General features: G+C 44.7%; 2 protein-coding genes across 3 annotated transcripts in view; one reads left to right on the top strand and one right to left on the bottom strand.

The window, feature by feature from the left end:
* Positions 1-1,645: 1,645 nt before the first annotated feature.
* On the bottom strand, positions 1,646-22,568 carry NUP43 (nucleoporin 43). The gene is made up of 8 exons (XM_039467966.2): positions 22,397-22,568; positions 21,956-22,078; positions 20,423-20,500; positions 18,988-19,168; positions 15,876-16,011; positions 13,600-13,751; positions 8,801-8,923; positions 1,646-2,013 (listed from the first exon to the last, which is right to left on the bottom strand). Exons 1-8 carry the CDS (start codon positions 22,514-22,516, stop codon positions 1,784-1,786), a joined length of 1,143 nt encoding a protein of 380 aa, XP_039323900.1. The 5' UTR covers positions 22,517-22,568; the 3' UTR covers positions 1,646-1,783.
* Positions 22,569-25,337: 2,769 nt separating this feature from the next.
* The window catches only part of PCMT1 (protein-L-isoaspartate (D-aspartate) O-methyltransferase), a 43,473-nt gene continuing 41,950 nt past the window's right edge, over positions 25,338-26,860 (top strand). Inside the window, exon 1 of one of the 2 annotated variants that reach the window (XM_039467962.2) lies at positions 25,338-25,890. In XM_039467962.2, coding sequence (XP_039323896.1) covers positions 25,662-25,890 — 229 coding nt within the window. In that variant the 5' untranslated portion in view covers positions 25,338-25,661. The remainder of the gene's footprint in view (positions 25,891-26,860) is intronic. The other variant, XM_039467963.2, reaches the window with a different exon arrangement.

Genomic DNA, 26,860 nt, shown 5'->3' with positions numbered 1-26,860 from the left:
ACCCCGTCTCTACTAAAAATACAAAAAAAATAGCTGGGCATGGTGGTGCGTGCCTGTAATCCCAGCTACTCAAGAGGCTGAGGCAGGAGAATTGCCTGAACCCAGGAGGCGGAGGTTGCGGTGAGCCGAGATCGCGCCATTGCACTCCAGCCTGGGTAACAAGAGTGAAAACTCCGTCTCAAAAGAAAAAAAAAAAAAAAAAAGACTATAGGTGGCTAAAACAAAAGGATTAAAATGGCAAAATTCTGGTGGGGGGTGTGGTCAAAGGTAAAAAAAACAGTAAGAAAAAAATGGCACAATTCTTCACTTTGATTATATCATCATTTGATTAATCACACTTGTTAACCATCGAATTTTAGTTTGGAAGTCAATTTGCTTATCAATATCAAATTCTACTTTATCACACAATGTCCAGTTTGGCAATTTTCAGCTATGCTGTGAAGCTAAACAAAAGCTAAATTCCTTAGGAAAAATGTTGTGTTTGTTCCCTTTTTCAACAGAAATAAAGTTGGGTCTAACGAGTTGAGAGAGTTCTGCTCAAAAACCTATTCTGAAAAAGAAACTTGTCAAAACATTTTCATCTTTTAAAAATTTCAGGCTAGGAGGCCGGACACGGTGGCTCACGCCTGTAATCCCAGCACTTTGGGAGGCTGAGGCGGGTGGATCACGAGGTTGAGAGATTGAGATCATCCTGGTTAACATGGTGAAACCCTGTCTCTACTAAAAATACAAAAATTAGCTGGGCATGGTGGTGCATGCCTGTAGTCCCAGCTACTCAGGAGGCTGAGGCAGGGGAATTGCTTGAACCCAGGAGGCGGAGGTTGCGGCGAGCCAAGATCGCACCATTGCACTCCAGCCTGGGTAACAAGAGCGAAACTCTGTCTCAAAAAAAAAAAAAAAAAGAAAAGAAAAAAATTTCAGGCTAGGCACAGTGGCTCATATCTGTAATCCCAGCACTTTGGGTGGCTGAGGCAAGCAGATCATGAGGTCGAGACATCGAGACCATCCTGGCCGAAATGTTGAAACCCCATGTCTAAAAAACACAAAAATTAGCTAGGTGTGGTGGTGCACCCCTGTAGTTCCAGCTACTCAGCAGGCTGAGGCAGCAGAATTGCTTGAACCCGGGAGGTGGAGGCTGCAGTGAGCCAAGATCGCACCACTGCACTCCAGCCTGGCAACAGAGCAAGACCGTCTCAAAAAAAAAAAAAATCTGTCTCAAAAAAAAAAAATATTTGAACATGGCTATACATCTTTGTTATTTTTGCTCTACTCAATTCTTTCTGAAAACATTTACCATAATTATTAAGGAAATAAAGTGTGGAAGGATCATAGGAAATACTTGCAATAAAAAGAATAATCGTTAGCATTGGCAATTGCCACTAGGAAGGCGTATACTCCACATACTACTAATAAAAATTGTAGGAACTCATTGGTGGTTCCCATAACCATCACTGATGTTGTGTTAATTTCCACATCAAAAACAAAGAACTAGTTCCATGAGCTGTCAATAATACTCTGAAGGCAACCTAATCATCAGCACCAGAATCCCACTGATTTTCTTCCACATGTTCACAATCTTTTGCCCTCAGTCATCCATTGGATTCTACAACTCTTGTGGGAGTGTCAGGCTAACAAAAGCCAAAACTGGGCATTGACATTAATGGTAGTTTATTGATGTTTCCCCTGCAAATCTTATATTTTCTGATAATAAAACTTTGCACAGATGTTGGATTTCAAAAGGCTAATTGTATATTCCATCTGAAACCTTAAAATTACAGTACTTCTACGAAAAAAGATGTCTAGTAACATAAATTGCTTCTGCATCGGTTCCACAAACAAGACAAGGACCTAAAACATCCAAACTGTTCACAGACAGAGTCCTACTGGGAAGTAAGCTTGTGATTTCAATTCGGTCTTTTGCAGGATCAGTGCTGAGCCAGGAACTAATGACAGACTGGTGAACATTAGCTTGGTTACTAATGCTATGAGACAAAAATGTACTGGTTCTTCCTCCTGGAAGAAAACAAGAAAAGAAAAAAATTTTAAGATGATTTTTATATTAGTAAATATGCAAACTTCTACTGATATTTAGACAGGTGATGATTTCAATGTGTTTAATTCTCAGAATAATAGGTTAATAATTCCAATATTATGCAAAACCATTTTTGACCAAAGGCTTATTCAGTGATATTAAATATTCAAATTTCCATGAGATAATATGGATACCAAACTTGAAGTCTTCAGGTAAAGAAGATGATTTCTACTGACTCTGTCTTTCTGTTAATCTTTTACTGGAAAGTCTCAGAAAGGTAGCAAAATGGCCAGCAGACAAGTTGAATAAAGAAAGAAAGAAAAAAAAGAAACCAAAAATGTAGGTAATATACGGAAATATAAACTTTTGGGTAATAAATGATCATAAGAAAGAATTTCTTTTCTTTCTTTCTTTTTCTTTCTTTTTTGAGACGGAGTTTCGCTCTTGTTAACTAGGCTGGAGTACAATGGCGCGATCTTGGCTCACTGCAACATCCGCCTCCTGGGTTCAGGCAATTCTCCTGCCTCAGCCTCCTGAGTAGCTGGGATTACAGGCATACGCCACCATGCCCAGCTAATTTTTTGTATTTTTAGTAGAGACGGGGTTTCACAATGTTGATCAGGATGGTCTCGATCTCTTGACCTCATGATCCACCTGCCTCAGCCTCCCAAAGTGCTGGGATTATAGGCTTGAGTCTTTCTTTTTTTTTTTTTTTTTTAAATAGATGGGATTTCTCCATGATGGCCAGGCTGGTCTTGAACTCCTGACCTCAGGTGATCCACCCACCTCGGCCTCCCAGAGTGCTAGGATTACAGATGTGAGCCACCATGCCCGGACAGAAAGAATTTCTAGACACACTTATAGTTGAATATTTCTAGATTTATATTTCTAGGCCGGGCATGGTGGCTCACGCCTGTAATCCCATCACTTTGGGAGGCTGGGGTGGGTGAATCGCCTGAGGTCAGAAGTTCGAGGCCAGCCTGGCCAACATGGAGAAACCCCGTCTTAAAAAAAATAATAATAAAATAAATAAATATATTTCTAAATATATATTTGTTACTATATTTCTAAAAATATAATTGCCTTACCTCAGATCTTCTTTTTGCTTTTTATATAAATGTTCTTTTTTTTCTTTTTGAGACAGAGTTTTGCTCGTTACCCAGGCTGGAGTGCAATGGCATGATCTCAGCTCACTGCAACCTCTGCCTCCTGGGTTCAGGCAATTCTCCTGCCTCAGCCTCCTGAGTAGCTGGGATTACAGGCACGGGCCACCATGCCCTGCTAATTTTTTGTATTTTTAGTAGAGATGGGGTTTCACCATGTTGACCAGGATGGTCTCGATCTCTTGACCTTGTGATCCACCTGCCTCGGCCTCCCAAAGTGCTGGGATTACAGGCTTGAGCCACCGCGCCGGGCCTAGATAAATGTTCTTAAAAGTAAATAAGAACACTACTAGATTATAAGCTTTTATCTCTAACAGAGCACTGTGCTTAATATAAAGTGAGGCAGGCAGAAGCAGTATATTTCCATTTTAGGCATTATTTACAACTTTCCTTTCAACTTGCAGTCATACCAAATAAGTACAAATTTAATTCACTCAGCAAATGACTGAGTACCTACTATGTGCCAGGCTCTGTGCTAAGTGCTCTGTGCAAAGTCCCCATGTCTTGAAGCTTAAAGATTAGTACATTTCAAATCTTGCTAATCCTTTAAAATATGGCTCAACTTCCTTCTCTAAGAAAACTTTGAAGACAACCTCTAGTTCATGTTTTTCTTTTCTTTTCTTGAACCCTCAGCACTACTTTGTAACAATTCTTACATCCTAATTGAACTTTCCATGCCTCTGTCCATGACTATGTCTTAAGAGCAGGTCGCATATTTCATATTTGTTTTACTTTTTCAGTGTCTAATATACTGTGCCTTGCAATAGTAGACACAAGATAAAGTTTTATTTCCAGTCTAACCAAGGTTCCTTAAAAGCAAACTTGCAAGTTCAAGACTGTGTGGTTAGCGGAGGAAGGAAATAAAAACCAAGTATATACTTAGTTAATCCTTAGATGAAACTGTTCATTTCTCCATAGATGAAGTTAGCATAGACATACATGCATGTTCATGCATGTTTCACACATGCTCTCCACTCCAGAATTTTACTGGAGAAGTTTAAAAAATTTTTCCCCTTAATTTTTCTGTCTTTTACTGTTCTTACATTTTACATTGCTCTTGGACACTGTAAAGATTAACATACTCTTCAAGCCACTGTGATAAAACCCCTTTCCTCATCTCCCCGCTTCCACTTTTCTCCTCCCCCCTCCCACAGTCTAAAGTCCTTATCATGGGCTACAAAGTCTCATGACTCCTCAGCCACCATCCCTTATCTCCCACCACTCTACCCTGCTGGCTGAGCTGCAACCATGGTGTCCTTGCTGTTCTCTGCCTGTCTCAGGCCCTCAGCATTTGCTGTTTCCTCTGCCCAAAATGCTTTCATGCCACTTACACCTTCACTTCTACTAAGACTCTGCTCAAATGTTCCTTCTCTCAAATGGCCTCTCCTTAGACTCTCGCTAGAGTAGCTCCCCTCACCTCTGTCTCTATTCTTTATCCTCCTACTCTGTATTCTTCTTCATGGTAATTAGCAGTGTATTTGGCCACATTATTTTCCTTTTTCTTAATTTTTTTTTTGAGATGGAGTCTCGCTCTGTTGCCCAGGCTGGAGTGCAGTGGCACGATCTTGGCTCACTGTAACTGCTGCCTCCCAGGTTCAAGCGATTCTCCTGCCTCAGCTTCCCCAGTAGCTGAGATTACAGGCACCCGCCACCACACCCGAATAATTTTTATATTTTTAGTAGAGACAAGGTTTCACCATGTTGGATCAGGATGGTCTTGAACTCCTGGCCTCTGGTGATCCACCCACCTCGGCCTCCCAAAGTGTTGGGATTACAGGCGTGAGCCACCATGCCTGTCCTCCTTTTTCTTTTCAGTTTTCTTTCCCACTTTTCTGTGCTCCGCTATATACTGTAGGGCAGGCGTCCCCAAACTTTTTACACAGGGGGCCAGTTCACAGTCCCTCAGACTGTTGGAGGGCCACCACATACTGTGCTCCTCTCACTGACCACCAATGAAAGAGGTGTCCCTTCCTGAAGTGCAGCGGGGGGGGGGGGGCGGATAAATGGCCTCAGGGGGCCGCATGCGGCCCGCGGGCTGTAGTTTGGGGACACCTGCTGTAGGGGGTAGAAGTCGGCAAACTCGACTTTCCAGGCTGCTTTACCATCTGCCATCCAGTGGGCCTGCCAATGGGAGGTATTAATGGTGGGTGACTAGAAGGCAGAGGGAAGAGGCAGCTCCTTCCTGCTCCAGGTTTCTGGCAATAACATTGGTGGTAGTTCCAGCCTGGTTGACGTAGTGCCTTTTCTGCTGATTCAGAACCAACTTTTTTTTTTTGAGACAAAGTCTTGCTCTGTCACCAGGCTGGAGTGCAGTGGCAGGCTCAGCTCACTACAACCTCTGCCTCCTGGGTTCAAGCGATTCTCCTGCCTCAGCTTCCCGAGTAGCTGGGACTACAGGAGCCCCCCACCATGCCCAGCTAATTTTTGTATTTTTACTAGAGACGGGGTTTCATCATGTTGGCCAGGATGGTCTCAATCTCGACTTCAAGATTTGCCCACCTCAGCCTCCCAAAGTGCTAGGATCACAGGTGTAAGTCACTGTGCCCAACCCAGAACATTTACAGCGTTTTCAACAGTGCAGCAGCAGCGGTACTAACAATTATTATTTATTTCTGGGTGCTCTCTTTTCTTCCTGTTTGCTCTCCCAGCACCCCTCCGACTCCCTTTTGTTTTCCTAGCCCTTCTAACACAGGTGAGACCACCTCCCCCCATTTTTTTTTTTTTTTGAGACGGAGTTTCGCGCTTGTTACCCAGGCTGGAGTGCAATGGCGCGATCTCGGCTCACCGCAACCTCCGCCTCCTGGGTTCAGGCAATTCTCCTGCCTCAGCCTCCTGAGCAGCTGGGATTACAGGCACACGCCACCATGCCCAGCTAATTTTTGTATTTTAGTAGAGACGGGGTTTCACTATGTTGACCAGGATGGCCTCGATCTCTTGACCTCGTGATCCACCCGCCTCAGCCTCCCAAAGTGCTGGGATTACAGGCGTGAGCCACCGCGCCCGGCGAAACCACTTCCTTCTACCTCTAAGGTAGTTTCTGATACTCTGATTGGACTCTAATTATCTATTTTTTAACTGTCTGCTAGAATATTTGCTCTATGTGTTGACACTTCGTTCTGCTTACTGTTGTACACCCTAACACCTAGAAGAATGCCTACCACATGGTAGGCATGCAGGAAATATTTCTGAATGAATAAGCAAACGAACTTTGGAACCACAGACAAACCTTCAGAAACAGGAAACTTGGAAAATGCAAAAACACACACAAATCCTTGATTATAAGTATATGGGTTTTGGCTGACCATAACCTACCACTGACTATAATGAGGAGGACAGACCTTTTTTTTTTTTTCAGATGGAGTCTTGCTCTGTCACTCAGGCTGGAGTACAGTGGCATGATCTAGGCTCACTGCAACCTCCGCCTCCTGGGTTCAAGCAATTCTCCTGCCTCAGCCTCCCGGGCAGCTGGGACTACAGGTGCATGCCACCACACCCCACTAATTTTTTGTATTTTTACTAGAGACAAGGTTTCACCATATTGGCCAGGCTAGTCCTGAACTCCTGACCTCATGATCCACCCTCCTCAGCCTCCTAAAGTGCTGGAATTACAGGTATGAGCCACTGCGCCTGGCTGAGATCAGGCCTTTTAACCTGAGAGGAAACCAGTATCTTCAGTTACATCAAATACCAACTTGCTTCTTGCCACTCACCCAAACTTGGCAATGCAATATAAAAGATTTGCCTGTGCCGGGCGTGGTGGCTCAAGCCTGTAATCCCAGCACTTTGGGAGGCTGAGGCAGGTGGATTACGAGGTCAACAGATCGAGACCATTCTTGGTCAACATGGTGAAACCCCGTCTCTACTAAAAATACAAAAAATTAGCTGGGCATGGTGGCATGTGCCTGTAATCCCAGCTACTCAGGAGGCTGAGGCAGGAGAATTGCCTGAACCCAGGAGGCGGAGGTTGCGGTGAGCTGAGATCGCGCCATTGTACTCCAGCTTGGGTAACAAGAGCGAAACTCCGTCTCGAAAAAAAAAAAAAAAAAAAAAAGATTTGCCTATGTCTATGCTATGGCATGAGGATCCAGGTTAATGGCACTTACAAAGGAGAACCCTGGCTGTCTCAAGTGAGCCAACTTACAGCATTTCTAGCCATCAGCAATACAGTAGTAAGGAACTTAACAGTCAGATTTCAAGCCCTGTGATATTCAAATTTACTGAGGTAAGAGAATAAAAATGTTTTGCCATTAAGTAAAAAATACGGTATGTCTAATTTGGTATTTAAAAGCATAATAAGGCCAGGTACAGTGGCTCCTACTTATAATTGCAGCACCTCTGGTGGCCCAGGGAGGAGGATTGCTTGGGCTCAGGAGTTTGAGACCAGGCTGGGTAGGATAGTGAGACCTCTTCTCTACCAAAAAAAAAAAAAAAAAAAAAAAAAAATTAGCTGGTTGTGGTGGCAAGTACCTCTGGTCTCAGCTCTTTGGGAGGCTGAGGCAGGAGGATCACTTGAGCTTGGGAGGGTGAGGCTGTAGCACGCCATGATCATGCCACTGCAGTCCAGCCTGGATGTCAGAGTAAGACCCTGTCTCAAACAAAACAAAATAAAAGTATGAGGCCAGGCTCAGTGTCTCACACCTGTAATCCCAGCACTTTGGGAGGCCGAGGTGGGCGAATCACAAGGTCAGGAGTTTAAGACCAGTCTGGTCAACATGGTGAAACCACACCTCTACTAAAAATACAAAAAATTAGAAAGAAAAAAAAAAAAGAAAAACTTTGCTGGCCGTAGTGATGGGTTCCTGTAATCCCAGCTACTTGGGAGGCTGAGGCAGGAGAATCACATGAACCCAGGAGGTGGAGGTTGCAGTGAGCCAAGACTATGCCACTGCATTCACGCCTGGGCAGCGGAGCAAGAGTCTGTCTCAAGAAAAAAAAAAAAAGTTCAACAAAATTACTCATAACAGGCTGGGCACAGTGGCTCACACCTATAATCTCAGCACTTTGGGGAGGCTGAGGTGGGCAGATCACTTGAGGCCAGGAGTTTGAGACTAGTCTGGTCAACATAACAAAACCCCATCTCTACTAAAAATATAAAAAACATTAGCCAGGTATGGTGGCACACACCTGTAATCCCAGCTACTAGGTAAAAGGAGGCAAGAGAAAAGCTTGAACTCAAGAGACAGAGGTTGCAGTGAGCTGAGATTGCACCACTGCACTCCAGCCTGGGTGACTAAGACTTTTTCTCAAAAAAGAAAAAAAGGGCCAGGCACTGTGGCTCACTCCTGTAATCCCAGCACTTTGGGAGGCTGAGGCGGGCAGATCATTTGAGGTCAGGAGTTTGAGACCAGCCTGGGCAACACGGTGAAACCCCATCTCTACTAAAAATACTAAAAATATAAAAAAATTAGCTGGGCGTGGTGGCCCATGCCTGTAGCTCCCAGCTACTCGGGAGGCTGAGGCATGAGAATTGCTTGAATCCAGGAGGTGGAGGTGGTTGCAGTGAGCCGAGATTGCGCCGCTACACTCCAACCTAGGCAACAAAGCGAGACTCCATCTTAAAAAAAAAAAAAAATTAAACATAGCAATATTCATTAAAAAGTTTTACCTTGATGAAAGAGTAACGACTTTTCAGGTACATCTGTGGAGGCATCCCAATGCCAGAGGGATCCATCTTCAGAGCAGGTAAACAGATGATCTGGGTTGGATGGGTGAAAGTGAACTTCCCACACTAAGAGATAAGAACCAAGAAGCTCATTTCTGTGCAGATTCGCTGAACAAACAACATTAACCTCCATCTCTAGGCACCATCTTCCATTATCCTCCATCACACACCTTCAAGCCTCAAGTCTATCATAAAAACTAAAGGCTTCAGAATTAAAGAAAAGACATAACTCTCCAATGGCTGTAACATGTAGAAAGTAAAAAGAAACACTTAGAGAGGCTGAGGTGGGTGGATCACTTGAGGTCAGGACCAGCCTGGGTAACATAGTGAAACCCTGTCTCTACTAAAAATACAAAAATTAGCTAGTCTTGGTGGCACATGCTTGTAGTCCCAGCTACTCGGGAGGCTGAGACAGGAGAATCACTTGAACCCAGGAGCTGGATGTTGCAGTGAGCCGAGCCTGCAAAACTGCACTCCAGCCTGGTCAACAGAGTAAGACTCTGTCTGGAAGAAAAAAAAGAAAAGGAAAAAGAAGCCATATAAATTTGTGTACTGGGCAAGGAAATAAATGAAAATATTGCTAAAACATTTAAACTATTACATTTTTTTTATGAAAAAGGTGTGTGTGTGTGTTTTTTTTAGAGACAGGGTTTTGCTATGTTGTCTACCTTGGTCTTCTACTCCTGGCCTCAAGCAATCCTTCTTCCTCAACCTCCCTAAGTGCTGGGATTACAGGTGTGTGCCTGGCTAGGAATGACTATTTTTTAAGGAAAAGTTGTTTTTTTTTCTTTCTTTTTTTTTTTTTTTTGTGTGTGTGTGAGTTGGAGTTTCGCTCTTGTTACCCAGGCCGGAGTGCAATGGCGTGATCTCGGCTCACCGCAACCTCCGCCCCCTGGGTTCAGGCAATTCTCCTGCCTCAGCCTCCTGAGTAGCTGGGATTACAGGCATGCACCACCATGCCCAGCGAATTTTTTGTATTTTTAGTAGAGACGGGGTTTCACCATGTTGACCAGGATGGTCTCGATCTCTTGACCTTGTGACCCGCCCACCTCGGCCTCCCAAAGTGCTGGGATTACAGGCTTGAGCCACCGCGCCCGGCTTTTTTTTCTTTTAAGATGTAGTCTCATTCAGTTGCCCAGGTTGGAGTACAGTGGCTCAATCTTGCTAACTGCAACCTCCTCCTGGGTTCAAGTGATTCTCCTGCCTTAGCATCCCAGTAGCTGCGATTTACAGGTGCCTGCCACCATGTCCGGCTATTTTTGAATTTTTAGTAGAGACAGGATTTAACTATGTTGGCCAGGCTGGTCTCAAACCCCTGGCCTCAAATGATTCACCTGCCTTGGCCTCCCAAAGTGCTGGGATTATAGGCATGAGCCACTGAGCCAGGCTGGAAAAGTTTTTTTTTTAATTGGTAAGTTGTCATATTTTTTAACTCCTGTGTCATTAAATATGAAGACTGTATCACTGGAAAGACTGAGAAAGACCCTAATAGAAATATAAAAATGATTTCTAAGAGGCAATATCCAATATTAGTTAATGCCAAGATTCTGAATACTTCTGGTCTCTATCATAGAAATAGCAACTGACTTCTTACAAACAAAAATTTGGAAATGTTTCAAAAATTTGAATCCAGTTTCAGATGGAGGGATTTTTATTTTTCATTTGCTGATTATTTATCAAGAGAAACTATTTCTTAGCCCACATATTTAATGCTTCATACTTTAGGAACACAGGTCAGTGACAAACTTCTACATAATTCAACGCAAAGAATTTCTCTTTTATTTTGAAACAGTCTTGCTCTGGCTCCCAGGCTGGAGTGCAGGGTGGCATGGTCACAGCTCACTCACTACAGCCTTGACCTCTCAGGCTTAAGCAATCTGCCTATCTGAGCCTCCCAAGTAGCTAGGACTACAGGCATGCGTCACCATACCCAGCTAATTTTTGTTTTGTTTTGTTTTGTTTTATTCTTGAGATGGAGTCTCGTTCTGTCACCAGGCTGGAGTGCAGTGGTGCAATTTTGGCTCACTGCAACCTCCACCTCCCAGGTTCAAGTGATTCTCCTGCCTCAGCCTCCCGAACAGCTGTGACTACAGATGTGCACCATCACACCCAGCTAATTTTTGTATTTTTAGCAGAGATGGGGTTCCACCATGTTGGCCAGGATGGTCTTGATCTCCTGACCTCATGGTCTACCTGTCTTGGCCTCCCAAAGTGCTGGGATTACAGGTGTGAGTCACTGAGCCTGGCTAATTTTTGTATTATTTATTTATTTATTGAAATGGAGTCTTGCTCTGTTACCCAGGCTGGTGTGCAGTGGCACAATCTGGGCACACTGCAACCTCTAACTCCTAGCTTCAAGCAATTCTTCTGTCTCAGCCTCCCAAGTAGTTGAGTCTACAGGTATGTGCCACGATGCCCAGCTAATTTTTGTATTTCTAGTAGAAATGGGGTTTCACTATGTTGGCCAGGCTGGTCTTGAACTCCTGACCTCATGATCCACTTGCCTTGGCTTCCCAAAGTGCTGGGATTACAGGTGAGAGCCACTGTGCCTGGCCTAAATTTTTTATTTTTAACAGAGACAGAGTTTCTCCACGTTGCCCAGGTTGGTTACAAATTCCTGGGCTCAAGTGATCTGCCTGCCTTGAACTCCCAAAGTGCTAGAGTTATAAGCATGAACTACCGTGCCCAGTCCAAAAGAAATTGTATATATTCCAAAATCACACTGCATTCTGAAAGATATCAGCCTTCCTCGTTTCCTCAAAATCTTTCATGGAATCATAATTTCTTACTTTTTTTTTTTTGAGATGGAGTCTTGCTCTGTCACCAGGCTGGAGTGCAGTGGCGGGATTTCGGCTCACTGCAACCTCCGCCTCCTGGGTTCAAGCAATTCTCCTGCCTCAGCCTCCTGACTGGCACTCCAGGTGTACACTACCGCACCCAGCTAATTTTTGTTTTTGTTTTAAAGATGGGGTTTCACCATGTTGGTCAGGCTGGTCTTGAACTCCCCACCTCAGGTGATCCACCCACCTTGGCCTCCAAAGTGGTTGGATTACAGGCGTGAGCCACCACACCTGGCTAATTTTTGTATTTTTAGTACAGACGAGGTTTCTCCATGTTGGCCAGGATGGTCCTGATCTCTTGACCTCGTGATCCGCCCGCCTTGGCCTCCCAAAGTGCTGGGATTACAGCCGTGAGCCACCGCGCCTGGCCGTATTATTAGCTTTTTAAAGAGGTTATGTTGCCTAAGCTGACCTCAAACTCTTGGGCTCAAGCAATCTTCCCACCTCAGGCTTCTGAGTAGCTAGAACTGCAGGTATGTGCCAATGTGCCTGGCTTAAACTGGTATTATTTTTGTGTAGAATACTCTTTGTCAATGGATTATGCAAAATGTTTGACCTATCAACTCTACTTCTAAAAAATTATCCCAAGAAAATAAGTAGGCCGGGTGCAGTGGCTCACGCTTGTGATTCCAGAACTTTGGGAGGCTGAAGCAGGTGGATCACAAGGTCAGGAGTTCTAGACCAGCCTGACCAATATGGTGAAACCCCATCTCTACTAAAAATACAATAAATTAGCTAGGCCCACGGTGGCATATACCTGTAGCTCCAGCTGCCTGGGAGGCTGAGACAGGAGAATTGCTTGAACCAGGAGGTGGAGGGTGCAGTGAGCTGAGATTGCGCCACTGCACTCTAGCCTGTGCAACAAAGCAAGACTCTGTCTCAAAAAAAAAAAAAAAATAAAAAAAAAATAAAAAGAAAAGAAGTACATAAGGCTGAGCATGATGACTCATACCTGTAATCCTAGCACACTGGAAGGATTGTATAAGTCAAGGAGTTTAAGCCTGCAGTGAGTTATGATCACACCACTACTATACTTCGGCCTGGGTGACAGAGAGAGACCCTGTCTCAAAAAAAAAAAAAAAAAAAAAAAAGGTACATAAATATCTAAGGATTCTCAGTACAGTTTTGAATATAAGACTGAAACCTGTGGCTGGTATGGTGGCTCACAGGTTACACCTGTAATCTCAGCACTTCCTGAGGATCACTTGAGCCCAAGAGTTTGAAACTAGCCTGGGCAATAAAGCAAAACCCCACATGCACAAAAAAACAAACAACAACAAAAAAAAATCAACTAGGCATGTTGGCACACACCTATAGTCCTATCTACTTGGGAGGCTGATATGGAGGGATCACCTGAGCCCTGGAGATCAAGCGTGTAGTGAGCCGTGACTGCACTACTGCACTCTAGCCTGGGCAACAGATTCAGGCCCTGTCCCTTAAAAAAAAAAAAAAAAGCCAGGTGAAGTGGCTAATGCCTGTAATCCCAGCACTTTGGGAGGTTGAGGCGGGCAGATCATCTGAGGTCAGGAGTTTGAGACCAGCCTGACCGAGATGGAGAAAACCCATCTCTATTAATTCAAAATTAGCTGGGTGTGATGGCACGTGCCTGAAATCCCAGCTACTTGGGGAGGCTGAGGCAGGAGAACTGCTTGAACTTGGGAGGCTGAGACTGTGGTGAGCAGAGATGGTGCCATTGCACTCCAGCATGGACAAGAGTAAAACTCTGTCTCAAAAAAAAAAAAGAAACATGTTAAAGAACTTAAATGTCAAGTAAAAAGGGATTAATCATCTAAATTAAAAGCTATAATGTAAAATGATCTACGTGTGTCATTATGAAAAGATGCTTATTATATATCATATAACTCACCCAATAAAAACTTTCTGTATCTCCACAATACTTACTTTCAGCTTCATGAGCCTTCAGCAGAGATACAGGCATAGTACCTTGTCTAACATCCCAAATACTCAACATTCCGTCTTGGCCACCAGTAGCTACAACATGCTGTTGGTTGGGATGTCTATCAACGCAGTGGAGTGGCACTCGGTCCCCAGTCCTTTTGCGGGAGACAACATTGACATCAAAATCAGATAAAGTATAATTTATCTTTGTGTAACACAAGAAACATGGTTTTTTTGTTGTTGTTGTCATTTTTGAGACAGGGTCTCACTCTGCTACCCAGGATGGATTGTGGCACTGCAATCGAGGCTCACTGCAGGCTTGAACTCCCTGGGCTCAGGTGATCCTCCCACGTCAGCCTCCCCCTGAGTAGCTGGGAATACATGTGTGCACCATCACGCCTGATTAACTTTTTGTAGTTTTGTAGAGATGGGGTTTCTCCATGTTGCCCAGGTTGATCTTGAACTCCCAGCCTCAAGTGACCTAGCCACCTTGGCCTCCCAAAGTGCTGGGATGACCGGCATGAGACACTGTGCCCAGCCTGGATTTTTCTTTTTTAAGAGAAAGGGTCTTGACCAGGCTTAGTGGCTCATGCCTGAAATCCCAGCACTTTGGGAGGCCAAGGCAGGTGGATCACTTGAGGTCAGGAGTTCAAAACCAATCTGGCCAATATGGCGAAACCCCATCTCTACTAAAAATACAAAAACTAGCCAGGCAGGGTGGGTTTTTGTAGAGACGGGGGTCTCACTATGTTGCCCCAGTTGGTCTCAAACTTCTCACCGCAGGTGATCCTCCCAAAGTGTTGGGATTACAGGTGTGAGTCACCATGCTCAGCCAAGAAACATGTTCTATATGGTAACTAAACAACAACTTAGTGGCTGGAGCTACTGGCTGAATCTTTTTTTAAAATTTGAGACAGAGTTTCATTCTTTTCCAGGCTGGAGTGCAATGGTGCGATCTTGGCTCACTGCAAACTCTACCTCCCTGGTTCAAGTGATTCTCTTGTCTCAGCCTCCCAAATAGGTGGGACTACAGGCACATGCCATCGTGCCTGGCTAATTTTTGTATTTTTAGAAGAGACGGGGTTTCACCATGTTGGCCAGGCTGGTCTCGAACTCCACCTCAAGTTATCCGCCTGCCTTGGCCTCTGAAAGTGCTGCGATTACAGGTGTGAACCACCACGCCGGGCCTGGCTAAATCTTAATGATGCCAAAAAATGAACTAAATTAGATGTATTTCCAAATAGTACAATTTTGAAATAATTCAAGGCCACAATTATTCATTCTCACTTCAATATGGAGACATGGAATGAAGGATAATCTGATGCTAAGATGCACAAATCACATTTCCACTTCTTAGAGTTTTTTTTTTTAAAGATGGGGTTTTTCCATGATGGCCAGGTCGGTCTTGAACTCCTGACCCCAGGTGATCCACCCACATCGGCCTCCCAAAGTGATAGGATTACAGGCGTGAGTCACTGCGCCCGGCACTTCTTAGATTTAAAAAAAAAAAAAAATCATACATCAGGCCGGGCGCGGTGGCTCAAGCCTGTAATCCCAGCACTTTGGGAGGCCGAGGCGGGTGGATCACGAGGTCGAGAGATCGAGACCATCCTGGTCAACATGGTGAAACCCCATCTCTACTAAAAATACAAAACATTAGCTGGGCATGGTGGCACGTGCCTGTAATCCCAGCTACTCAGGAGGCTGAGGCAGGAGAATTGCCTGAACCCAGGAGGCGGAGGTTGCAGTGAGCCGAGATCGCGCCATTGCACTCCAGCCTGAGTAACAAGAGCGAAACTCTGTCTCAAAAAAAAGAAAAAAAAAAATCATACATCAACTGTACTAAATATTATTTATCATCTTATTTAATGCTTAGTTTTTGTAACTATTTTTTCAGTGTGACACATTCTATTTTCTTATGAGAAAAGGTTGTACACCTATAAGGGGGGATTTCTACTCAGAAAAAATATCTGGAATTATATTTTTCACCTATACTTGGAATATATTTTATCCATTAAACAATCATTGAAAGAGCAGAAATAAGTTCTCCACGAAATAATACAATCTTCAAAGAGTAAAGGTTCTGAATCACTATAACAAATAATTACTAAATGAAAGTAGTGTCAACCCCATCAAGTTATGCTTTCTCTACCAAATTTAATCAGGGATCACCCTCTTAAAATGTAATTAAAATACAATATGGCTTAAAGCCAATTGCTATAAACAACCAAACACATTAATTTTGGATTACATTACTGAAATTACAAATCAATACTTACAGTGACAATATCTGAGAAGGCTCATTTCCTTGTTGTCTGAAATCCCATATTTTCAACTGTCCAATTGAATTCACAGTAAGAATCTCAGGAGTTCGAAGAAAGGTTACAGCATGGAGTGTACTACTATCTGCATTGTCTAAAAATTTTAAAAAATGGTAATATGTGTTAATGAGTTCCTTTTTTCCAAGAAAATCTTAAATCACACTCCTTTCATGGATTGCTATATTACAAATACAATTTCCAGTAACTCATAATTTAAATTTCTATAGAAAAGTGCACAGTAACGTAAATGTTTAAACGGATTCTCTTTGGATGGAAAAATATTACAGGACACCTGAACTGTTTTGTTTTTCTTTTTATTTTTTTGAGATGGATATTGCCGTGCCACCCAGGCTAGAGGGCACTGGTGTGGTCTTGGCTTACTGCAACCTCTACCTCCCGGGTTCAAGTGATTCTCTTGCCTCGGCCTCCCTAGTGGCTGGGATTACAGGCACAGACCACAACACCTGGCTAATTTTTGTATTTTTAGTAGAGACAGAGTTTCACCACATTGGCCAGGCTGGTCTCGAACTCCTGAGCTCAGGTGATCCACCCACCTCAGTCTCCCGAAGTGCTGGGTTTACAGGCGTGAGGCACGAGGCCCACCCTTGAACTGTTTTCAAAATGGAAGGCTGAGTTTTCATACATTCTTTTTTAACTCTTAAGATTGTTACCCTGCATTGCTGAGAGAGTTGTTCAAGCTCCCCTAAACCCAATCTTATTTCCCACTAGTTCCTGACCTAGAACTTCTCTTCTATTGGGCCAAACCCCAGTGCCTTCTACAGAGCTCATGCCAACCTTGTATTATTCTGCAGACTCATCCCAAATCTACTTATTTTCATCCTCATCAACTCTCGCCCTCTCTATGAAGTCATTCCTGATTGTTATAATGGTCCTTTTGTTGATTTCCTGGTGTTTAGAACTTATGCCTCATAATTTAACATATACTTTATAGACTTTAGTTTGTGCCACTCCTCTACACTGCCACCAGACAACGGTCATTAATTAACAAATAAGTGAGCTTGCCCAGTGCAGTGGCTCACGCCTGTAATCCTAACACTTTAGGAGGCCGAGGCGGGCGATTCACTTGAGCACAGGAGTTTGAGACCAGCCTCGACAGCATGGTAAAACCTCATTTCTACAAAAATTCGCTGGGCATGGTGGTATGCATCTGTGGTCCCAGATCCTTGGGAGGCTGAGGCAGGAGGATTGCTGGAACCTGGGAGGCACAGGTTGCAGTGAGCTGGGATCATGCCACTGCACTCCAGCCTGGGTGACAAAGCAAGACCCTGTCTCACACACACACACACACACACACACACACACACACACAATAATGCAACTTAACTCAGAACTGAAAACCATAATAAACAACACAAAAGGCTGAGCACAGTGGCTCACACCTGTAATCCCAGCACTTTGGGAGGCCAAGGTGGGCAGATTACATGGTCAAGAGATCGAAACCATACTGGCCAACATGGTGAAAGCCCATCTCTACCAAAAATACAAAAATTAGCTGGGAGTGATGGTGGGTGCCTGTAGTCCCAGCTACTCGGGAGGCTCAGGCAGGAGAATTGCTTGAACCTGTGAGGCAGAGGTGGCAGTGAGCCAAGATCATGCCACTGCACTCCAGCCTGATGACAGAGTGAGACTCTGTCTAAAAAGTAAATAAATAAATAAAACAAAACAAAAAATGAACTCATGGGCTCAATTCCTAGTGCTTCTGATTCAAGAGGTCTAGAGTGGCGGACAGTTAAAAAAAACTTCCTCAGGCAAGTCTTACTGAAGCATAGTTGAGAACCAATACACTGAGTTTTCCACCTAAAAGATGTAATCTCTGTGATTCTGCATTATAGACTCCTTGCAATCTGGCCCGTTTACTCCTCCCTTGCTTCATCTTTCATCTCTCCTGCATAAATACCTAAGGTCGGGTCAAACTATACTTTTTGTCATTCTCTGAAGGTCTTTATCCTGCCTCTGGCCTATTCCCTTGTCTGGCATGCCATCTTTTAGTATTGCTTATGGTCTAGAACCTAGAAAAAACTATTAGTTACTACCTGCTCCCAGATGCTTTATCTGATAATCCCCTCTGGCCAAAGAAAAAACAAGGTTTGTCTCCTCTAGTCAGTCATTTGTACTGGCCTCATCAATATACTGTCTTGACAAAAGGATCCTGTCTTGTGTGTGTGTGTGTGTGCGCACGTGCACGCACATTTATATATACATTTTTGAGACACAGTCTTGCTGTCACCTAGGCAGGAGTGCAGTAGTACGATACTGGCTCACTAAAGCCTCCGCCTCCTAGGTTCAAGCAGTTCTCATGCCTCAGCCTTCCGAGCAGCTGGGATTATAGGCATGCGCCACCATTGCCAGTTAATTTTTGTATTTTTAGTAGAGACAAGATTTCGCCATGTTGGCCAGGCTAGTCTCAAACTCGTGGCCTCAAATGATCTGCTTGCCTTGACCTCCTGAAGTGCTGGGATTATAGGCATGAGCCACTAAGCCCGTCCATGTATTTTTATATCCCTCAATCATTAAACATTGTGTTTACTTTTGAGACAGGGTCTTGCTCTGTTGCCAGGCTGGAGTGCAGTGGTGTGATCTCAGTTCACAGCAACCTCCGCCTCCTGGGTTCAAGCAATTCTCCTGCCTCAGCCTCCACAGTAGCTGAGACTACAGGTGTGCACCACTATGTCCAGCTAAGTTTTATATTGTTGGTAGAGATGGGCTTTCACCATGTGGCCAGGATGGTCTGGATCTCTTGACCTTGTGATCTACCCTGCTTGGCTGTGTTCACTTAGTATATTGTAAGTACTCAATTACTCTGAGAGAGATGAAAGAAACAAAATGATTTTTTCTTTTTTTGATATGGAGTCTCCTTCTGTTGCCCAGGTAGGAATGTGGCAGTTCCATCTCAGCTCACTGCAACCTCGGCCTCTCAGGTTCAAACAATACTCCTGCCTTGGCCTTCAGAGTACCTGGGATTACAGGCATGTACTACCACACCCAGCTAACTTTCGTATTTTTAGTAGAGATGGTTTCACCATGTTGGCCAGGTTGGGATTTTTCTTACCTATGGTTCTTACGGCTTCCTTGTGATCAGCTCTGAAGAGATTTATTCGACCATCCTCTCCAACTGTAACAATTTCTGGGTTGTTACACACAATACCTGTACATGGTGCACTGCTATAGGAAGGACTGCCGGGGCCTGTGTGGTAGTGAGCTGTAGTCCACTGCTGGTTGACTGACAGAGTCTAGGCATCAGAAAGAAAGTTTAAGGAACTAGCACTTCTTCCCAACAAGAGTATCTTTAAATTCTGACTTACACGCTTCTAGAAGAATAAATCTCTTTTTCCTTTAGAGTAATGAAATCTAGAAACCACTTCTATCAAAGTTCTGTATACTGAGGTTGGGCACAGTGGCTCATGCCTGTAAACCCAGCACTTTGGGATGGCAAGGCAGGCGGATCACCTGAGGTCAGGAGTTCGGGACCAGCCTGACCAACATGGAGAAGCCCTGTCTCTAAAAAAATAAAAAAATAAATAAAGAAGGTCTGTATACTGAATTAGATTCAAAAGGAATACTGTTTAATAATATTGTTTAATAATGTAGTTACCTCAAACTACAGTAATGACGTTTAGGGATCAAGCAGTTGGATGTTCAAAAGCAACTGTTTATACTCTTATGGGAATGAACCTACATCTAAAATATAAATCTCTGGCCCACCACTGTGGCTCATGCCTATAATCCCAGCACTTTGGGAGGCAGTCCAGACCTCACCTGAGGTCAGGACTTTGAGACCAGCCTGGCCAACATGGCAAAATCCCATCTCTACTAAAAATATAAAAATTAGCCAGGTGTGGTGGCACCTGCCTGCAATCCCAGCTACTTGGGAGGCTAAGGTGGGAGAATAACTTGAACCAGGAGGCACAGGTTGCAGTGAGCGGACATCATGCCACTGCACTCCAGCCTAGGTGACAGAGAGAGACTGTCTCAAAAATAAATAAATAAAATAAAACATAAAGCTCTTACCGGTTTTTGTAAATGACTCAAAAAAAAAACACTTAACATGAACTGGGTCTTGATATTTACTAGGCATGTCTATTAGAAAGGTTACCTTTGGCTGGGCGTGATGGCTCACACCTGTAGTCCCAGTACTTTCGGAGGCCAAGACAGGCGGATCACCTGAGGTTGGGAGTTCAAGACCAGCCTAACCGACATGGAGAAACCCTGTCTCTACTAAAAATACAAAATTAGCTGGGCACAGTGGCATATCCTTAAAATCCCAGCTACTGGGGAGGCTGAGGCAGAAAAAATACTTGAACCCAGGAGGTGGAGATTGTGGTAAGCTGAGATCATGCCATTGCACTCCAGCCTGGGCAACAAGAGCAAAACTCCGTCTCAAAATAAAATTCACTTTTCTATTTTATTATTATTATTTTTTCTTTTTCCTAGCAGACAATATTCTATCAAAAAAAAAATTCATTTTTCAAACTAAAGTTCCTTACCTGGTTATTTGGATGGTGAAGGAAAACTGTTACACATCCTGTTGATGAAGCAGTGACAATTCTTTCCTGGTCAAAAAACTAAAGAGAAAATTTCTGCTTGTTGAAGATTCAAAAATATTAGTAGGGAGGAAGTCCATTTGTTTATTTAACTTGATTAATAGTAAAACTTGTAACAATTTTGAAAAGTGAAGTCTATGAGTGCTAAGCAAATAAATAAAATGTGTTAATGGAGCTGAAAGTCCAAACTGCCATACAAATAAGAGTATTTATTTTTTTTAGTAGTCATCAAAAATAAGAGTATTTTCATGAATAAACAATATTTTTTCCTAAACACATTCACTTACAATTGATTTAATTTGGGACCAACAAAATAAAACCTTAGAGAAATTACAGGCTCACGCCTGTAATCCCAGCACTTTGGGAGGCCTAGGTGGACGGATTGCTTGAGCTCAGGAGTTCAAGACCAGCTTGGGCAACATGGTGAGACCCTGTCTCTACAATAATACAAAATGAGTTGGGCTTGTGGGGAAGCAGAGGTTGCAGTGAGCCAAGATCAAGCCACTGCATTCCAGCCTGGTTGACAGGGCGAGACTCAGTTTCAAAAAAAGAATAAAAATTTAAAAAAAAAAAAAATCTTTCCTAGGGCTAGGTAGCTCTCTAGAGAATAAAATGCAGGGACTCTCCACATCAGGATTTGAAAACTTAATTTCATCCCCACCACTCACTACCGGTTTTGAGACTTTGGCCAAGTTAAGTTCTCTAAATCGTGGTAAATCTTTAAAACGGGCCGGGCGCGGTGGCTCAAGCTTGTAATCCCAGCACTTTGGGAGGCCGAGGCGGGTGAATCATGAGGTCAAGAGATCGAGACCATCCTGGTCAACATGGTGAAACCCCGTCTCCACTAAAAATACAAAAAATTAGCTGGGCATGGTGGCACGTGCCTGTAATCCCAGCTGCTCAGGAGGCTGAGGCAGGAGAATTGCCTGAACCCAGGAGGCGGAGGTTGCGGTGAGCCGAGATCGTGCCGTTGCACTCCAGCCTGGGTAACAAGAGCGAAACTCCGTCTCAAAAAAAAAAAAAAAAAAAAAAAAAAAAAGAATCTTTAAAACGGGAGTACTAAACTCTACTTAGGGAGTTGTTATGAGAATTCAAAAAACAAAATGATGTAAAAACCCCCACACAGTATCTGTCACATAGAACATGCTCAAGATATAGTAGCCTCTATTTCCTCATTAGTAAAACAAAGATAACGATACTTGATTGACCGGCATGCAACAATAAATTAACTTTTGTAAAGCTCCCAGAACGGTACTTAGCACATAGCCGAGGGGCAACTAATAAAAAGTATGATTAAATCTGTATCCCCTTTCCCAGTCCTTTTTCTGCCACTAAATGGCTAAATGATGTCGGGCAAATTATAACTTATAGGGCACTCAGTTTTCTGTAAACCAGCCAACCTTTACGATCCTCTGCTTGTTTAAATGTATTACTCAGTACTTTCAAATTTAGTTTTTGCATACTACAAAGATTTACCTGTAAATCCATTATATCACCATGGTGTCTGATATCACACAATAACTGATGGTCTCCTTCAAACCCTCCATCAGAGTCCAAGTTTCCAAAATCTCCAATAGACCACAGTGAAACATAATTTTCCTGTAAAACAAAAAGTTTTGTCTTGAGATGACATAAACGTCAACTCTAGGAAAATAAAAGTTGCCCTGCAGTCAGAAAACCTTGCTCCAAAACATTTCAAACAAATGGTATGGTGAGTTTAAAACGCAACGAGATACGAGGCTCAGGCACACCGGCACCAGCTCTGAGCTATGGGGTAACCGCGTCTGAGACAGGGGTCCCGGGGACCTAGAAGTGCGAGAAGAACCAGAAGGTGGGAGTTGGCGCGCGGGCGGACAAGGGTGCAGCCCAACCAGAGAAAGGGAGGAGGAGGTAGGGGCTCCTTATCAGCAGGGATACCTCATTGTCCCAAGATCCCGTAGCGAACGTTTCTGCGGTCTGCAAACTTCCTGGAGGGAGCGGTCGCCAGCGGGTTTTGCTGATTTTCTGAGACACAAACTTCGCATAAATTTCCTCCATGCCGAAAGCAAACGCAGCAGGTACTGCGAGAAGCAAGCACAATGCGCGCCTCTCAGCCCCGCCTCTTCCCGCGGAGCTCTGATTGGATGGGACTACAGGAGGGAAACGGTGGCTGCAGAGAGTCAATTCTCGTCGGTAGCCAGTGTGGGAATAGTCAGTATTGCAAATTGGGAGAACTTAGCCTGAGAGGCCCATGTCACAAAGCAACTCTGAACAAAGGCAAGAGCGCTTTGGCCTTTGAGCAGCAGGACTTGCTCCTAATCTGCAATATCAGTATTTTCTTGTGTTCGGTAATTGTTCAGTGTAAAATTTAAGAACAAAAATAGAAAAAAATTAATTCAGTAGAAAAAAATCAATGCAGTGGAAACCACCTTGAAACCACACCTAAGCAGTTGCAGATCACTGCGCAAAGAAAACGATTCAAAAGTCCTTACTCATGTAAGTACCTGGAATAAAGTGCCAACCTACTATCCTAAACCTCTCCCTATTTTCTCTCAAACAAATACTTTGCTTCAAAGTTAATACACACTGTCAAAGCCTGAAGTTGGAGTTCTGAAGACTCAAGTTTTCGGTTTTTGTTTTTTTTTTTAAGACGAGGTTTCACCATGTTGGTCAGGCTGGTCTTGAACTCCCGACCTCAGGTGATCTGCCCGCATTGGCCTCCAAAGTGCTTGGATTACAGGCACGAGCCACCACGCCTGGCCTCCAGTTTTAGTTTTGATGCCAATTGCCTAGCTTTGGTCAAGTCCATTACGTGCATGATTAAGAATGAGGTTGGTGATATCTATTGAAAACGGCCCAGGAATCAGTTTTCTGGGTTTCTCTGTGCTTTTGGTTGCACCTGTAGTATTTTTCTTTCCTCTTTATTCCTCAGAATCCTGCCTATCCTTCAAGGATCTGCTATTTCCTAGACCATTTCCCTTGATGACCCCAGCCAATATTGATCTAAATCAACATCGCTTTTTTTCTTTTTTAAAACAGAGTCTCACTCTGTGGCTCAGGCTGGAGGGCAATGGCGCATTCTCAGCTCACTGCAACCTCCGCCTCCCAGGTTCAAGTAATTCTCCCACCTCAGCATCGAGGGTAGCTGGGACTACACGCCGACACCACCATGCCCCGCTGATTATTGCATTTTTCTGTAGAATCGGAATTTCGCCATATTGGCCAGGCTGGTCTCGAACTCCTGATCTTAGTTGATCCGCCCCCTTGGCCTCCCAAATTGCTGGATTACAGGCGTGAGCTAGCACTGGATATCTACAGTATTAATGGCATATGTTTTGGATATTTTCCTTCCCTCCTTCCTTCCTTCCTACCTCCTTTCTCTCTCTCTCTCTCTCTCTCTCTCTCTCTCTCTCTCTCTCTCTCTCTCTTCTCTTTCTCTCTTTCTCCTTTGACATGGAGTCTCGCTGTTCCCCATGCTGGAGTGTGAGGTGGCGTGACCGCGGCTCACTGCAACCACGGCCTCCCGGGCTCAAGTGATTCTCCTACCTTAGCCTGAGGTAGCTGGCATTACAGGCGCGCACCACCACGCCCGGCTAATTTTTCTATTTTTAGTAGAGATGGGATTGCACCATATTGGCCAGGCTGGTCTCACACTCCTGACCTCGTGATCCCCTCGCCTTGGCCTCCCAAAGTGCTGGGATTACAGGTGTGAGCCACTGTGCCCTGCGATTAGTTTTCTTGAAATGCATATTCTTCCCCCATCAGAATGTAAATCCTATTGAATACAAGAGACATAACTTATTCATCTAAAAAGATGAATCTCCTTTACACTAAAGATAATTCATAACTGTGTGTTGGTTGTTTCTTTAAGAAGAGCCATGTGCTTGTTTGTTGTTTTATCTGATATTGGTAGTCCTACTTCACAGGGATAATTTACGGAAGCACTGCGTGTAAATCCAATCCATCTGGGTCCGCTTTAGAGTTACCAGGTTCCTATCAAGGATTTGACTTTTTTCTTTTCTCCAAATGGAGTTCATCAAGAAGTCTCCAAATAGAAGATGAAATGGAAAATTGTAAGTGGGTTACAGCCCCAAATCAGCAATTTTATTCATGTTTAATATTGAAGTAACATTGAATATTGTTTTGCCTGTAGTTTCATTAATGGTCACAGAATCCCAGAAAATAGATAATGTTGATTTTGGATTGGAAGCAGGGGCAGTGTCACAGTTTACAAAATAACGTAAGAACTAGAATTTGAAAATTGTACTGACATAGTGGCACAGGTGACTTAGCTTTGTTTCCTTCTAAAAGATTACTGGACTAAATGATGGCTGGATTCTGTCAGTCTCAGTTCTAATTAGGAGTCAGCGATTTGCACGCGACAAGCAATGTTCTCGGTGAGCTTCTCATTGTCTTGCAGAGCTTATAGCAATAAACCCATGGCGGAATTTGTGAGGTTTAATTAGGTGGAAATGCACACTTAAGTCGGGAGTAACACGTTCACTAAAGGACATACTGGTAATTTTTAACCAATCGCAACTCTTTATGTTCGTATTATTCTAGAGGAGCAAAGATTTGCCCCCACCCTCAATCCCCATGTTCTGGTATTCTTCCACTCTCTGAGAGCTTTAGAACCAGGGTTCCAAAGTCTCTGCTTAGCCTAACAGTGACGTGCTTGTCACAAAGCCAGAGGCCGGTGTCCTCGAGTTAGAGAGGGGCTTTGTCCTTGGGTTTTATTCTTCTTACTGTATTATTCCGGCTCCACCGAACCAAATATGAGTCAACTGGGTTGGGCGAGGTAGGACGGATGAAGCCTACCGTCTAGCAATCTGGACACCTATAGGAGCAGATCTGCCGCGCGAAAACAGCTGACCCAGCGGCGACTGCAGAACCACGGGCAGCGTCGGCACAGATCTACCCCACCATCCCGCCGTCCAGCTCGCGGACGGGAGACGCAGCCAGGAATGTGACTGATCAGGCTACGGAGCCTGGCCGCAGGGCAAAGGCAGTGCAGTCCGAGGCCTCAGACACGGACACGCAGAAGCGGCGGTGGCGCTGACTCAGCCCGGCCTCCCTGCAGTCCCCGGGCAGCTGCAGCAGCCACAGGCGCGGGCGGCTGGGTCACACACCTCCCCCGCCCTCGGCCCCACCCGGCCACACCCTAGGCCGCGCGGCGTCACAGAGCGCATGCGTGCCGCGGGGGATGCCGGGAGCGCGCAGTGGCGGCAGCGGCGGCGACGGCAGTAACAGCGGCGGCTACAGCGGGGACGCGAGCGGGGCGGTGACGGTGTGGGAGGTGGTCTCACTCTTGGGGAAACTGCTGGGCACCGTCGCCGCGCTGAAGGTGGTTCTGTACCTGCTCCGAGTGTGCTTAGCGATGGCCTGGAAATCCGGCGGCGCCAGCCACTCGGAGCTAATCCACAATCTCCGTAGTAAGTGCCATCTCCGCGCGTTGTGGGGCAGCTGGGGCAGGCTGGGCCTGGACCGAGTCCTGGGCCATCCGGAACGTTCTGTCTGCCTTCGCACGCCTGCTGGAGGGCTTCGGCGCAGGGTTGCCTCGGTAGTCCCGAATGGCGTGCGCTTGCAATCGCCTCCCTCGGGACCTGTCACTCGTCGACGACGTGGACTAGAAGGGGAGAAAAAGAGCCAGGGGCCGCTGCTGGTGGGGGCAGGGGCAGTCGTCTCCCTGCAGGCCCTGCGGGAGGTAGTGCGGTACAGGTGGTGCTGCTGTCACTCGGGTCCGCGTCCGGGTCCAGGATGCGAGGGGCGTGCCTTCGGGGTGGGAGTGTGTGGGCTAGGCCTTATAGAGTGAGCTGGCGCTCAGGAGACGCCACCTTCGCCCCCTGCATTTTCTCATCTTCCCCCTCCTTCATAATCAACCTCGCTGCAAGCTTTCCCTCTAATGCAGCCTCCCCCGCCCTCCGTTTTTTCCCCGGTAGGGAGATGCCACCGTCTGATACAGGCGAGGGGAGGAAGATGAGAGTATTGCCATTGCAGATGCTGGGAGAAATTTCTCGGGCGGCTGTCCAGTGGAAAGCTCCGTGGGGGGCGGAGAAAGAGAATCAAGGGATGCTGTTCCTGAGAGACTTGTATTTCAGGAGCCTTTACAGGTCCTGGATCAGCAAAGGGTTGTGTCTGTGGTTCTAACTTTTTTCAGGGCTACCATAGGCTTTAAAAACCTTGTGTGGAGTTTCTTTATACCATTCTTTTTAGTTATTGTATTCCTTCCTCTGATGATAATTTTAGGGTGGGATGAGTGCTGTGTCATTTTCTTTTTTTAAACCGAAATATAGCGTCCCCATTTTGTTGGGAGACTAGAAGGGCCACAGTCTATAATAATCTCTTTGGCACTCTTCTTTGCTACTAACTTTGCAGTAATCATCTTGCCACATGGTATTTTTA

This window comes from Saimiri boliviensis, chromosome 4 (assembly GCF_048565385.1).
Source record: "Saimiri boliviensis isolate mSaiBol1 chromosome 4, mSaiBol1.pri, whole genome shotgun sequence".
NCBI classification, from domain to species: Eukaryota; Metazoa; Chordata; class Mammalia; order Primates; family Cebidae; genus Saimiri; species Saimiri boliviensis.
Note: the sequence above shows the minus strand (reverse complement) of the source record. Positions and strands in the feature narration are given on the sequence as shown.